The sequence below is a fragment of the Ranitomeya imitator genome, chromosome 7 (genome assembly GCF_032444005.1).
Source record: "Ranitomeya imitator isolate aRanImi1 chromosome 7, aRanImi1.pri, whole genome shotgun sequence".
Lineage (NCBI taxonomy): Eukaryota > Metazoa > Chordata > Amphibia > Anura > Dendrobatidae > Ranitomeya > Ranitomeya imitator.
In genome coordinates, this window is record NC_091288.1 from 173669518 (window position 1) to 173685560 (window position 16043).

At 50.5% G+C, this 16043-nt stretch overlaps 1 protein-coding gene across 1 annotated transcript in view; it reads right to left on the reverse strand.

Moving 5' to 3' along the window:
* The window catches only part of ERCC4 (ERCC excision repair 4, endonuclease catalytic subunit), a 58563-nt gene that overhangs the window by 42085 nt on the left and 435 nt on the right, over positions 1-16043 (reverse strand). Inside the window, exons 2-3 of the mRNA XM_069734079.1 lie at positions 11939-12119; positions 9640-9835 (exon numbers count right to left, since the gene is read on the reverse strand). Coding sequence (XP_069590180.1) covers positions 9640-9835; positions 11939-12119 — 377 coding nt within the window. The remainder of the gene's footprint in view (positions 1-9639; positions 9836-11938; positions 12120-16043) is intronic.

Here is a 16043-nt window from a genome sequence, read left to right on the forward strand (position 1 = left end):
AGAAAATATGTTAAAAACAATTAAAATTTAAAACAACAGAAGGGTAAGTGTACCTCTTCTTAACCAAGTCCTCCAACTATACAACCTGAACAAGGAACTATATACCATAAATTACCATACACTTTACATAACTGTGTGAATTTTAAAGTCCACATTAAGGCCATTGGGTTTCAGAGTGTTCAGTTCATAGATCCATTTTAATTCCTTCTTCTTTAGGATCAATTCCCTGTCCCCCCCTCTCCTCTGTGCCGGGACTACATCAATTATTTTGAATTTTAAATCCTTTTCAGTATGGTTAAATTCTAGAAAAATGTTTCGGGACTGGGAGATCCGTTCGCTTTTTACATATGCTGTATCTATGTTGATTCATTCTGACCTTAAATTCACATGTGGTCTCACCTATATACCAGAGTTTGCAGGGACACATCAGGAGATATATAACGTAGGCTGAACTACACGTCAAATATTCATTAATCCTATACATTTTCCCCGTCTGGGGATGTGTAAATGTAGGGCCTTTTATCATATAGGTACAATTCACACAATTCAGACATGGGTAGCATCCTATTTTATTCACACCAGTTAGTGTCCGCTGGGTATTTTGTCTCATTGTCCCTATGTCTGATTTGACTAAGTGGTTGCCAATATTCCTACTTTTTTTGTATGAACATATAGGGGGCTTCTGAAGTTCTATAATGTCGGGGAGGCATCTCCCTAACATCCCCCAATGTTTTTTTATAATTTTAACTACTTCACTGCTTTCTTCAGCAAAAGTCATGACTAGTGGGATTCGGTCAAGCTGCTTCCTTGTATTTGATGACTTATTAATTAGTTCTTCCCTTTTTTGGTTACAGACTTTTTTTCTAGTATATTCCAGTAGGTTTTTTGGGTACCCTCTTCCCAAGAACTTGTTAATTAACCTATCGAGCACCTCGTCAACTTCGTCCTCTTTCTTCACGATACGTCTTACTCTCAATAATTGGCTAAGCGGGATTGAGCTTACCATGTTACGTGGATGCTGACTATCGTATGTTAGCAGGTTATTCCTATCCGTTTTTTTGACATAGAGTGTTGTGCTCAATTCTCCTTCTTTCTGCGTGACCAGTACATCCAAAAATTGTATTTCCAATTTGGACGATACCAACGTGAATTTGATGGTGTCATCGATCGTATTAAGGAACCCATGGAAGTCTTCTAATGCTTTCTGCGTACCCGTCCACAGGAGGAAGACGTCATCTATGTACCTCCACCACACCAGCACTTGCCGGAAGTGGTGGGACACATAGATGAGGTCCTCCTCCAGGGCCTCCATCACCAGGTTTGCATAAGCAGGGGCCATATTGTAATCAAGCAGGCTAGTAGCTGTAAATCATCAGCTGCCGCGATGAAAACTAAATCTCCGAGCAGTCATAAATATTGTTCATTATAGATCTATCTATCTATAGATCTATCTACATCTATCCATAGATATATCTATAGATAGATATATGAATAGATATATCTATGTATCAATAGATCTATCTCATTCCTTCTATCTATCCCATATCTATCTAGTTATTGATAGATAGATGGATAGATAGATAGAAGGAATGAGATAGATAGATCTATATATAGATCGATATCTTATCTATAGATCTGTCTATCTCTGTGTAATGGAGTGTGGGTTGGACAAATGTAAAAGAGGAGGTTGAACAAGAAATGACATCACAAATCTTTTTTTTTTTTTTGTTTGTTCAATAAAAAAATCTTCATTTAGCTTTCAAAAACGCATACAAAAAAAAAAGTATCAAAAAACGCATCAAATCCGCGCAAAAAAAACGCATGAAAAACGCACCTGCGTTTTCTGCCAAGAGGAGCAGATTCAGTGCGGAAAAATCCGCAGGCAAATCTGCAATGTGTCACATACAACCAATTTAACAGATTTAGGGTATCAACTTTTTGGCATTCCCTATTAGGCTTCTTTCACACTTCCGTCTTCCAAATCTGCACAGGATCCGTCAAGCTGTTGAAATGACGGATCCTGTTCAGATTGTGGAAGACGTGTGCACTGGGCCCGTCTTTCCAACGGCCCCGTCAAGGCTATGTGCACCTGTTGTGTATGCGTCTGTTTTCCGCTGCGAAAACGCATACACAACACAAACCAGGTTTAAAAAAAAAGAAAATAAATAAGTAAATAAAAAATCCCAGTATTCTCACCTACCGGCGTCCCGCACAGCGATGCTCCCGGCAGCTAGCATTCCTAGTAATACATTGCGAGAGGTCGCGGTTGCCTGCGCAACCGAGTACTACGGAGGACAGAGAATGAACTTCAATCCAATATTGCGGCCAGCATGCAGCCAGCGGGTAAGGAAAGGGTGAATCAAACACCCGAAAACTCCACCCACGACTGAAAACCGGTTCGGCCAAATTCAGGTGACAGGTTCCCTTTAAGATTCCTATTTCTACAAAAAATAATGTTAGATATTTTTATTATATTTCCTGAGAGGACATGATCATTCCTAGAACGATCCAATACTTAGATAATGCCCCTGATATTACTAGGAGACTGATTGTATGTTGTTAGGAAACTATATTTAATTGTATTATCCAACAAACTTTTTTTTTTCTAAAATTGCTTTTTCAGCTTTTAAAAAAGGAACTCCCTTGCCGTATTCAAGCACTCACTCGGTTTCAGTTTTTTTGGGGGGTACAAACACGTTTCAGTATTATGGATGCTTATTTCTTCTCCCTGAATCTTGTTTTTTTCCTTAAAGGGAAGGTACCGCGTTTGTAGATCATTAATTAATCAATGTAATGTAGCATAACATGCTGTTATAACCCAGATTTGAATGCATGTAAAACAGATTTCGTGTGATATATGAGTAGAAAGAATGCACTGGGGGCTGACATCTTGGTTTTGCAGCAGTAGCACGTCACTATCAGTGTCAGATTACGGCACCCCATGGACATAGGAGATAATAGACCGGCGCTGACCCCATCTGTAACATTGCAGCAGCATTAGCAGTGAGCTGGGCACGCCTCTGTGGGCTGCACAACTCACTGCTGTAGGTGTGACTAGCTGCCATTTTATTAGAGCCCTGTGCTATGTGCCGAGCTCCACTTGCTCTCTATCACAGGAGAGAAGAATCCCTCACTGCTCCTCTGTACTCCAGGCACTGCAGGTTCTGGGGAGACATCCTCTGCTCTCACACTCTGCCCTGTGCTTCCCTCTGCTCTGTCTCCGCCTCCCCACTTGCACAGAGTCCCAGTGATCTCCGGTAAACTGCACTCTCCCCATGTGTCGCTCTCCCTCTCTGTGCGGCGTGGGGGGGTCTCTGTGCGGCGTGGGGGGGGTCTCTGTGCGGCGTGGGGGGGGTCTCTGTGCGGCATGGGGGGGGGTCTCTGTGCGGCGTGGGGGTCTCTGTGCGGCGTGGGGGTCTCTGTGCGGCGTGGGGGTCTCTGTGCGGCGTGGGGGTCTCTGTGCGGCGTGGGGGTCTCTGTGCGGCGTGGGGGTCTCTGTGCGGCGTGGGGGTCTCTGTGCGGCGTGGGGGTCTCTGTGCGGCGTGGGGGTCTCTGTGCGGCGTGGGGGTCTCTGTGCGGCGTGGGGGTCTCTGTGCGGCGTGGGGGGCTCTGTGCGGCGTGGGGGGCTCTGTGCGGCGTGGGGGGCTCTGTGCGGCGTGGGGGGCTCTGTGCGGCGTGGGGGGCTCTGTGCGGCGTGGGGGGCTCTGTGCGGCGTGGGGGGCTCTGTGCGGCGTGGGGGGCTCTGTGCGGCGTGGGGGGCTCTGTGCGGCGTGGGGGGCTCTGTGCGGCGTGGGGGGCTCTGTGCGGCGTGGGGGGCTCTCTGTGCGGCGTGGGGGGCTCTCTGTGCGGCGTGGGGGGCTCTCTGTGCGGCGTCGGGGCGGTCTCTGTGCGGCATCGGGGGGTCTCTGTGCGGCGTGGGGGGGTCTCTGTGCGGCGTGGGGGGCCTCTGTGCGGCGTCGGCGTGGGGGGGTCTCTGTGCGGCGTGGGGGGGCCTATGTGCGGCATGGGGGGGGGGGTCTCTATGCGTGTATGCAAGCATCATCCGATGGGACTACAAGTCCCATCGGACGATGCCTGCTACAATGACAGTGATTGACACATTAGCCAATTATGGGACAGTAATAGTCCCATCATCCGGCTAATGTGTTGAATGAAAAAAAAAATACTCCATACATACATGCTACATACATGCCACATACATGCTGTACATGTATGTACAATACAGTCATACATATAGACATACAGTACATTAAACATAGATTTCATACTCACCATTACTTGTCACTTTGTTCCCCGAAGCCAGTGTCATCTGTAAAAAAAATATTAAAAAAACAAACAACCATTATACTCCCTGTCCGCAGAAATCCACGAGTGTCCCACGACGATCTCCTGTGGAGAGCAGCAGCATCAGATAATGCGACTGCTCTCTAGGGGCTGCAGGAACACAATGACAGCAGGAACGTATCCTTCCACCACTGTATTCCTCCGCCGCTGTAAAAAAAAAAAAGTCCCTAGTCTCACTTTATGCCATTGGTGTATGAGAAATTTTCCCAGGCAGCAATTGCCATAAAGTGAGACCTTGTCCTAAGGTAACCTCTCAGTGATGCACTGTAGGAGCCATTGTCTCCTGTCAGTGTGTCACTGAGGGTCCTATAGAGCAGTGACATCACCCGATGTCACTGTTCTATAGGGGAGATCGTCGTGGGACACTCGATATTAATTGGACTACGGCGGACAGGTAGTATACGGTTTATTATTTTACTTTTTTTTTGCAGGCGCTGAAGTATGGTAAGTATGGTGAAATGAAGAATATTAAAATACTTTTTTCCTAATGTGTGCGTGTTTTTTTTAACCCTTTCTTACTATTGGATTAATAAGGAATAGGCGTCTTATTGACGCCTCTCCGTTATTAACCCGGCTTAATGTCACCTTACAATAGCAAGGTGACATTAACCCTTCATTACCCCATATCCCACCGCTACACGGGAGTGGGAAGAGAGGGGCTAAGTGCCGGAATTGGCGCATCTTACAGATGCGCCATTTCTGGGGCGGCTGCGGACTGGTATTTGTAGCCTGGGGGGGGGCCAATATCCATGGCCCCTCTCTAGGCTATGAATATCAGCCTGCAGCTGTCTGCGTAGCCTTTCTGGCTATAAAATATAGGGGGACCCCACGCAATTTTTTTTTTTGGGGTCCCCTTATTTTAATAGCCAGTAAAGGCTACACAGACAGCTGCGGGCTGATATTCATAGCAGGCTACAGATATTGGCCCCCGGCTTTCCCCCTCTGGCGCAGAAAATTGCACGGGCGCCCACGCGGTTTTTTTTGTTTTTTTTTAATTCAACCCTCACAAAGGCCTCTTTCACACTTGCGTCGGTACGAGTCCGTCGCTATGCGTCGGGCCGACGTACCGACGCACGTTGTGAAATTTGTGCCCGACGTGGGCAGCGGATGCAGTTTTTCAACACATCCACTGCCCATTCTGAAGTCTAGAAGGAGGGGGCGGAGTTTTGGCAGCGCATGCGCGGTAGAAAATGGCGGACGCACTGGACAAAAAAAGTTCACTTGAACGTTTTTTCGTGCCGACGGTCCGCCAAAACACGACGGATCCATTGCACGACGGACGCGACCACGCGACGTGTGGCCATCCGTCACGATCTGTCGCTAATACAAGTTTATGGGAAAAAAACGCATCCTGCGAGCACATTTGCAGAATCCGTTTTTTTCCGCCAGATCCGTTCTTTCCACCGGATCCATTTTTTCCCGCCGGATCCATTTTTCCTGCTGGATCCGTTAATTCCCGCCGGATCCGTTTTCTCACGCCGGATCCGTTTTTTTCAACAATTTCCTTTTTTTTCTGCCAGATCAGTTTTTTTTTTCCATCGGATCCTTTTTTTCCCGCCTGATCCGTCTTTTCCTGCCGGATCAGTTTTTTCCCGCCGGATCAGTTTTTTTCCACAATTTCCTTTTTTTTCTGCCAGATCAGTTTTTTTTTTCCATCGGATCCTTTTTTTCCAGCCTGATCCGTTTTTTCCCCCCAGATCCGTTTTTTTTTCCACAAGTTCTTTTTTTTATCTGCCAGTTCCGTTTTTTCCCACGGATCCGTTTTTTTCCACAATTTCCTTTTTTTTTCTGCCAGATCAGTTTTTTTTTCCATCGGATCCTTTTTTTCCGCCTTATCCGTTTTTTTCCGCCTTATCCGTTTTTTTCCCACAAGTTCCTTTTTTTCTGCCAGATCAGTTTTTTCCACCAGATCAGTTTTTTCCGCCGGATCTGTTTTTTCACGCCAGATCCGTTTTTTTCCACAATTTACTTTTTTTTTGTGCCAGATCAGTTTTTTTCGCCGGATCCGTTATTTTCTCATTGAGTTGTATTAGCGCCGGATGACCACACGTTTTATCCGTTTTTTGCAGGATCCGTCAAAACAGCTGTTTCCGCCGGACGGAAAACACATACAGAGGAACGGTTGAATCGCGATCTCACCTGCCGCTATTGCGGGCACATGTCAGTCATGTTTTTTTCTATTGACAGATTGGGCGATTCTGAACGCGGCGATACTAAATATGTGTAGGTTTGATTTTTTTATTGTTTTATTTTTGATGGGGCAAAAGGGGGGTGATTTAAACTTTAATTTTTTTTCATATTTTTAAAAACATTTTTTTTTTACATTTGCCATGCTTCAATAGCCTCCATGGGAAACTAGAAGCTGGCACAACTCGATCGGCTCAGCTACATAGCAGCGATCATCAGATTGCTGCTCCGTAGCTGAATTACAGGCTTGCTATGAGCGCTGACCCCAGGGAGGCGCTCACAGCAGGCCAGCATCAGTAACTATAGAGGTCTCAAGGACCTCTATGGTTACCATCCTGACGCATCGCCAACCCCTGATCATGTGACGGGGGTGGACGATACGCCCATTTCTGGCCGCGCGGCTGGAAGCGGTAGTTAAATGCCGCTGTCAGCATTTGACAGCGGCATTTAACAGGTTAATAGCGGCGGGTGAATTGCGATTTCACCTGCCGCTATTGCGCGCACATGTCAGCTGTACAAAACAGCCGACATGTCGTGACTTTGATGTGGGCTCAGCGCCGGAGCCCACATCAAAGGAGGAGACACGACATGCGCAGAACATGTTGCGTTTTTTACTGCGATGCGTTTTTCCCCCAGAAAAAACGCAACATATGCACAAAAATTGCGGAATGCATTATAAATGATGGGATGCATATGTATGCATTTTAAAATAGTTTTTATCACATTTTTATAGCGAACAAACGCAAAAAAATGCGAAAAATCCTGAACGTGTGCACACAGCCTCAAGGTGTATCTCCCCATCACACTCCATATGTGTCTCACTCATCATACTTCACGTCTCTTTCTCTCCCATCAGTCACTCTTAGGCCGGGGACACACACAACGTATAAAAAAAAGGTCCGTTTTTGATGGACGAGAATCGCACAAATGTTACCAAAACAGTAATCCGTGTGCAGTGCGAGGATGCGATTTTCTCGCATCCAATGATCCGTGTGACATCCGTGTGACATCCGTATGGCGTCCGTATGGTGAGATTTTCTCACACACTTGCAAAATGAGCAAATAATCGCTGAGCCTTTCCTGTCACCTGCCCAATGCCTGAGAATTTCTCGCACGTCACACTGATGGTCCGTGTGCTGTGCGATTTTTTTTTCTCACCCCCATAGACTTTCATTGGCGATTCTCGGCCGAGATATGCTGAGAATTGCAGCATGCTGCGATTTCACTCGGATCCTGAATACGGCCGAGAGAATATCGGATGATGGGAGTTGCCCCATAGATTAACATTGGGACGAGCGCTATGCGATTTTTTATCGCATTGCACTCGTCCGTATTGCGGTCTAGTGTGACCCCGGCCTTAGCCATACAATGCATCTCTCCCCTCCCTCCATAATGCCTGGCTATTCACTGCAGAGCTGGAGCTCCCAGACAGCTCCTAATGCTGCTCCATGCACACCACATGTCTTCACTCTTCTTGGGTCCAGATTCTGCTGAGCCCACTGTGTTCTGCTCCTCTGTAAACAAGCTGTGCCTCTGATGCAGTAACTGCTGGTGATAGCAGGTCACAGGGCAGTCACACACAAAATGGCGCTGCCCTGTGATGCTGCTCTTCATTCTTACTGTTGGGGCAGTAACTGCTGACATCACCATTTCCCTCCCCTTTTGGGTGGTCTAATATCCCTGGGGCAGAGCTGCTAAATCTTACTATAGCTGCTTGAGGTCTAAAACGGAAAATGCTCCCCCTAGTGGTAAATATGTATATTTGTAGAAAAATATATAATATTTTTCATATAGAAATGTTTGCAAACAGTGCAAACATTGCATTAATACATTTTAATTACTATTTTAAGCTTAATTTCACAAAAAAACAAAATACGACAAAACTGGTGGCACCTTCCCTTTAAAGGGAACAGAAATAACACTGTTATCCTGCAGATACGAGTTTAATCTGCAGGGTAACAGCATTATGATGCTGTCCGGGGCCTGCACACAGCAGGGAGAAAATTACGGTATCTTTATTCTCCCCAACAGCATTTGGTAACTTCCCATGCTTCACCAGCTGGATTCAGCACCTTTCCTTGAAGATCCCAGTGCATTTGGTCATGTAATGCATGTAAGTTTTTGGATAACAATACAGTAATTATCCAGAGCAAGCATGGGTTTTCAGCAAACAAGCCTGCCAGACTAATCTAATTTCCTTCTATGACGGAATCACTGACTGGGTGGATCAGGGAAATGCGGTAGATATTGTATATCTTAACTTCAGCAAAGCATTTGATAAAGTATCTCATACTATCCTTACTGACAAAATTATCAATTATGGGATTGATAAGGCTACGGTTAGGTGGATTCATAACTGGCTCAGTGATCGTACTCAAAGAGTAGTAACAAATAGTGATGAGCGAATATACTCATCACTCGAGATTTCCCGAGCACGCTCTGGTGTCCTATGAGTATTTTTTAGTGCTTGGAGATTTAGTTTTCATCGCCGCAGCTGAATGATTTATATCTGTTAGCCAGCATAAGTACATGTGGGGTTTGCCTGGTTGCTAGGGAATCCCCACATGAAATTATCCTGGCTAACAGATGTAAATCATTCAGCTGCGGTGATGAAAACTAAATCTCCGAGCACTAAAAAAATACTCGGAGGACACCCGAGCATGCTCGGGAAATCTCGAGTAACGAGTATATTCGCTCATCACTAGTAATAAATGATTGCACATCCAATTGGAAGAGTGTTTCAAGTGAGGTACCACAAGGCTCTGTCCTGGCCCCAGTGTTGTTCAACATTTTTATAAATGATCTAGATAAGGGAACTGAAAGTAAACTAATCAAATTTGGAGACGTTGCAAAGCTAGGAGGGATAGCTAACACTAGAGAAGACAGAAAGGATTGATTGGTGGGGTTCATTGAGCGTCATTAATGTCAGCAAATTCAGGCTTACACAGATCTACTGTACTTTCACATACAGCTCATGTGTAAAAGTATACAGCAAGCGAATAAACATTAAAAAAATATACTCTAAATCCGTTTTATTTCCAGAACCAACATCACATTTTTGACCAATTTTAGTCAGGTTTAGAGATTAATAGAAATATGTCTACCCACCTCGGCCATAAGTAAAGTTTTCTGACGAACAGATTTCTCATTACTCGTTCCACTTGGCAGAAGCCGGTGTGAAAAGCGACTGGATTGTCCGTGAAGGCTTTTATAAAGCCCTGCTTGTTCTTCTGCCGATATAAGCGCAGTATAAAGGCTTCCTGGCAGGACTCCATAATCTTGTGTGCCTTATACACAAGGATACCTGAAGAAAACAGAATGATGACTAAATTGCTGTCAAACAGCAGATGAATGAAAGTAATCATGTTGCACTTTCACATCAATATTCATTTACCTTTGCAATTGTATACAAGATATTGCTGAAATGACTTATGCCCATACGGTTCAACATAAACATCCAATGTATTCTGTATGAATTTCCATCACAGAAATGGTCTAAAAAGTCAGTAAGAGAGGAAAGTGTCCTTAGCCTTTTCTTACTCACTGCACCATAACCAGTTCATAGGAGCTAGATACAAGGGATTGGGTTTTCGATTTATGAAAATAAGGGGAAATGTTCAATGCTTAAAGGGAACCTGGGCCTCTCTAACCTTTCCCGGTGCCTGCGCACTGCAGTACTTTGCTCTGTCCTAAACAGGGCAGACAAAGAACGCCTGCGCCGCTGCCGCAGAGTAATGACCAGAAGAGGACGTCATCGTAAAAAGATGGGAGGCCCCGGACCGGACCGCGACGCCCATCGGAAAGGACCGCCCCTGGGTGACTATAATATAACCTGTTTTTCTCATCTTTCAGGATACATCGGGGGCTTAGCTACAGCATTACAGAATGCTGTAGATAAGCCCCTGATGCCGGTGGCCACAGCTTATCTATTTTTGGGGTGACAGGTTCCCTTTAAAGGTATGACAAAAAAAGCTTCAGTGGCCCCATTTGCATCCAAGCCTTGTTTGCAATCCCAATGGTTAATAAGCAGAATGTGTGCAAGATAGGATACAGGAAAGCTATATATCTTCGTACCGTGTTAGCCAGTAGATAGAAAAATATTTAGACGTGCAAGTCCTCAGTGGTTGATACCTTTTAATTTGTTACCATCTTTTCAGTTAGCCATTAAAAAGTATCAACCACTGAGGAGTCTCAATTCTAAATATTTTGCAAGATAGGATACTATTATTAGGGGAAGACAGCAGGGCTCTGCTGACATCTAGTGGTGAAATTAGGATAAGCAGCGTTTTATGTACACCTAGTGCCAGGATGTAAGAATCGGATGCCAAATTTATTCTCCAGGGTTTTAAGTAATCTCTGGACAGAGAGGGGCGATCAGAACAGTATCATCAAGATAGTTAGCCCCAATTGGCACAGTGAGTGATGGCAATATCAAGTGTTGTAGAATATGTTAGAGCCATAAGAACTTTCTGGCAGGTAGCTGGCTATTCTGCCAGACTCAGAAAGTGACTATCCTGCTTCATTTAACCTCACATCAGCAGATCAGCTCTTTCTCTCCCGGTCTGCTCCGAAGATGAGACATCACTGCTGACATCATGCAGATTGAGACAGACTGAGACTCTGTTCAGTTAAGCAGCCGGGAGATGACTGTCAATCAGCATGACATCGGCAGTGACGGCCCTGTTGACACAGCAGAAGAAGCTTGTCTGTCGACATGATGTCAGTGGCAGCAGGAGAATCACCAGCGGTGGCCGGATGTAAACACTGAACAGTTACATTGTGGGGCAATGTAAGAGCTGATCACCAGCACCCAAGAGCGGCCGCTGCACAATGAATGGAGCTGTGCAGTATCCAGCCACTGCCAGCACTAATAAGACTATCAGATCATATGCTTGGAGAACCTCTTCTCCTGGGCTTCAAATCAAAATATAATGAGAAATTATACTGCTACTACAGAACTTAGTATGTTATCTTACTGGTCTCCTAATATATGGCAGCTACATTTTGTACCCTGTGAAGCTCCAAGGTCCCAATATAGTTCCAGCCCCAGTACCTCCTACATTTATAATCCTGTTAGGAAAATGGTTTAAGGCAGTGGTTCCTATTCTATATACCACCATGACAGCCCGCAAATCATTTCTTTCCAAAATTCCGACTCAAGACCCTTGGTGGAGTGTGGGCCGAGCATTCCATAATTCTTCACCTTATTCCCTGGCTGAGATGAGGAACAGATAAAGACAAAAATATCTTAAAACAAAGGTGTTTTCTACTGCAATCTGTGAGAAGGATTTCATGATATAGTAATTGCTCTGCCTTTCATCTTCACGCCAGACTGACAGCAGTGATGCTCCTAATGTAAGTAATGTAAGGGATGTTGGCTCTTCCCGCCAAGTGCTGAGAATCCTACCAGTTATCAGGTTGGCAGGAATCCGATCAGTGAGGAAATCAACCACAAGGATGCGACTAGTGACGAACAGCACTCCCCCCTGTGTGTAGACGTCATAGCGTTCGTTACTGCCAACCTCATTGGTGATAATACGAGGCAAATGGGCGACTCCTTCAGATCTCATCTGCTCAATCAGATACTCCTGAAATGACAAAGCAACATACGTTATAAAGAAAATGACAAAGAGAGAGGCCATAAGCGGTGGCCATACGCTGATACCAAGATTATGTGCAGCTTCTAGTGATGAGCGAACGTGCTCGGATAACATATTGAATGCAGTGAATCCGCACGGTTCAGTGAACATGCGCTGTGTCCAAAGTACTGATACATCCAAATCGTCTGCACATACCTCCCACACCCCGTCACCTCCTCTATCAACTCCTGCGCTCTGTCACCTCCTCCACCCAGTCACCTCCTGCACCCTGTTCCTCCTCCACACCGTCACCTTCTGTGCCCCGTCACCTCCTGCGCTCTGTTCCTCCTCCACCCCGTCACCTCCTCCATCACCTCCTGCGCCTCGTCACCTCCTGCGCCCCGTCACCTCCTGCGTCACCTCCTGCGCCCCGTCACCTCCTTCGTCACCTCCTGCGCCCCGTCACCTCCTCCGTCCCGTCACCTCCTGCGCCCCGTCACCTCCTCCGCCCTGTTCCTCCTCCGCCCCGTCACCTCCTGCGCCGTCACCTCCTGCGCCCTGTCACCTCCTGCGCCCCGTTACCTCCTCCGTCACCTCCTGCGCCCTGTTACCTCCTCCGTCACCTCCTCCACCCCGTCAGCTCCTGCGCCCCGTTACCTCCTCCGTCACCTCCTGCTCCCCGTTACCTCCTCCGTCACCTCCTGCGCCCCGTTACCTCCTCCGTCACCTCCTGCGCCCCGTTACCTCCTCCGTCACCTCCTGCGCCCCGTCACCTCCTGCGCCCCGTCACCTCCTCCGTCACCTCCTGCGCCCCGTCACCTCCTCCGTCACCTCCTGCGCCCCGTCACCTCCTCCGCCCCGTCACCTCCTCCGTCACCTCCTGCGCCCCGTCACCTCCTCCGTCACCTCCTGCGCCCCGTCACCTCCTCCGTCACCTCCTGCGCCCCGTCACCTCCTCCGTCACCTCCTGCGCCACCTCCTCCGTCACCTCCTGCGCCCCGTCACCTCCTGCGCCCCGTCACCTCCTGCGCCCCGTCACCTCATGCGCCCCGTCACCTCATGCGCCCCGTCACCTCCTCCGTCACCTCCTGCGCCCCGTCACCTCCTCCGTCACCTCCTGCGCCCCGTCACCTCCTCCGTCACCTCCTGCGCCCCGTCACCTCCTCCGTCACCTCCTGCGCCCTGTCACCTCCTGCGCCCCTGTTACCTCCTCCGTCACCTCCTGCGCCCCGTTACCTCCTCCATCACCACCTCCGTCACCTCCTGCGCCGTCACCACCTCCGTCACCTCCTGCGCCCTGTCACCTCCTCCGCCCCGTTACCTCCTCTGTCACCTCCTGCGCCCCGTTACCTCCTCCGTCACCTCCTGCGCCCCGTTACCTCCTCCGTCACCTCCTGCGCCCGTTACCTCCTCCGTCACCTCCTGCGCCCTGTCACCTCCTCCGTCACCTCCTGCGCCCCGTTACCTCCTCCATCACCTCCTCCATCACCTCCTCCGTCACCTCCTGCGCCCCGTTACCTCCTCCGTCACCTCCTCCGTCACCTACTGCGCCCTGTTACCTCCTCCGTCACCTCCTGCGCCCTGTCACCTCCTCCGTCACCTCCTGCGTCACCTCCTGCGCCCGTCACCTCCTCCGTCACCTCCTGCACCCTGTCACCTCCTCCGTCACCTCCTCCGCCCTGTCACCTCCTCCGTCACCTCCTGCGCCCGTTACCTCCTCCGTCACCTCCTGCGCCCGTTACCTCCTCCGTCACCTCCTGCGCCCCGTTACCTCCTCCGTCACCTCCTGCGCCCCGTTACCTCCTCCGTCACCTCCTGCGCCCCGTTACCTCCTCCGTCACCTCCTGCGCCACGTTACCTCCTCCGTCCTGTCACCTCCTGCGCCCCGTTACCTCCTCCGTCACCTCCTGCGCCCTGTCACCTCCTCCGTCACCTCCTGCGCCCTGTCACCTCCTGCGCCCGTTACCTCCTCCGTCACCTCCTGCGCCCTGTCACCTCCTCCGTCACCTCCTGCGCCCTGTCACCTCCTGCGCCTGTTACCTCCTCCGTCACCTCCTGCGCCCGTTACCTCCTCCGTCACCTCCTGCGCCCCGTTACCTCCTCCGTCACCTCCTGCGCCCGTTACCTCCTCCGTCACCTCCTGCGCCCCGTTACCTCCTCCGTCACCTCCTGCGCCCCTGTTACCTCCTCCGTCACCTCCTGTGCCCCGTTACCTCCTCCGTCACCTCCTGCGCCCCGTTACCTCCTCCGTCACCTCCTGCGCCCCGTTACCTCCTCCGTCACCTCCTGCGCCCTGTCACCTCCTGCGCCCTGTCACCTCCTCCGTCACCTCCTGCGCCCGTTACATCCTCCGTCACCTCCTGCGCCCCGTTACCTCCTCCATCACCTCCTCCGTCACCTCCTGCGCCCCGTTACCTCCTCCGTCACCTCCTCCGTCACCTCCTCCGCCCCGTTACCTCCTCCGTCACCTCCTGCGCCCTGTCACCTCCTCCGTCACCTCCTGCGCCCCGTTACCTCCTCCGTCACCTCCTGCGCCCTGTCACCTCCTCCGTCACCTCCTGCGCCCTGTTACCTCCTCCGTCACCTCCTGCGCCCTGTCACCTCCTCCGTCACCTCCTGCGCCCTGTCACCTCCTCCGTCACCTCCTGCGCCCCTGTTACCTCCTCCGTCACCTCCTGCGCCCCTGTTACCTCCTCCGTCACCTACTGCGCCCCTGTTACCTCCTCCGTCACCTCCTGTGCCCCTGTTATCTCCTCTGTCACCTCCTGTGCCCCGTTACCTCCTCCGTCACCTCCTGCGCCCCGTTACCTCCTCCGTCACCTCCTGCGCCCCTGTTACCTCCTCCGTCACCTCCTGCGCCTCTTACCTCCTCCGTCACCTCCTGTGCCCCGTTACCTCCTCCGTCACCTCCTGCGCCCTGTCACCTCCTGCGCCCGTTACCTCCTCCGTCACCTCCTGCGCCCCTGTTACCTCCTCCGTCACCTCCTGCGCCCTGTCACCTCCTGCGCCCTGTCACCTCCTGCGCCCTGTCACCTCCTGCGCCCTGTCACCTCCTCCGTCACCTCCTGCGCCCCTGTTACATCCTCCGTCACCTCCTGCGCCCCGTTACCTCCTCCATCACCTCCTCCGTCACCTCCTGCGCCCCGTTACCTCCTCCGTCACCTCCTGCGCCGTCACCTCCTCCGTCACTTCCTGCGCCCCGTTACCTCCTCCGTCACCTCCTGCGCCCTGTCACCTCCTCCGTCACCTCCTGCGCCCTGTCACCTCCTCCGTCACCTCCTGCGCCCCGTTACCTCCTCCGTCACCTCCTGCGCCCTGTCACCTCCTCCGTCACCTCCTGCGCCCTGTCACCTCCTCCGTCACCTCCTCCGTCACCTCCTGCGCCCCGTTACCTCCTCCGTCACCTCCTGCGCCCCGTTACCTCCTCCGTCACCTCCTCCGTCACCTCCTGCGCCCTGTCACCTCCTCCGCCCTGTCACCTCCTCCGTCACCTCCTGCGCCCCTGTTACCTCCTCCGTCACCTCCTGCGCCCGTTACCTCATCCGTCACCTCCTGTGCCCCGTTACCTCCTCTGTCACCTCCTGTGCCCCGTTACCTCCTCCGTCACCTCCTGCGCCCCTGTTACCTCCTCCGTCACCTCCTGCGCCTCTGTTACCTCCTCCGTCACCTCCTGCGCCCCGTTACCTCCTCCGTCACCTCCTGTGCCCTGTCACCTCCTCCGTCACCTCCTGCGCCCCGTCACCTCCTCCGTCACCTCCTGCGCCCCGTTACCTCCTCCGTCACCTCCTGCGCCCCTGTTACCTCCTCCGTCACCTCCTGCGCCCCTGTTACCTCCTCCGTCACCTCCTGCGCCCCGTTACCTCCTCCGTCACCTCCTGCGCCCCTGTTACCTCCTCCGTCACCTCCTGCGCCCCTGTTACCTCCTCCGTCACC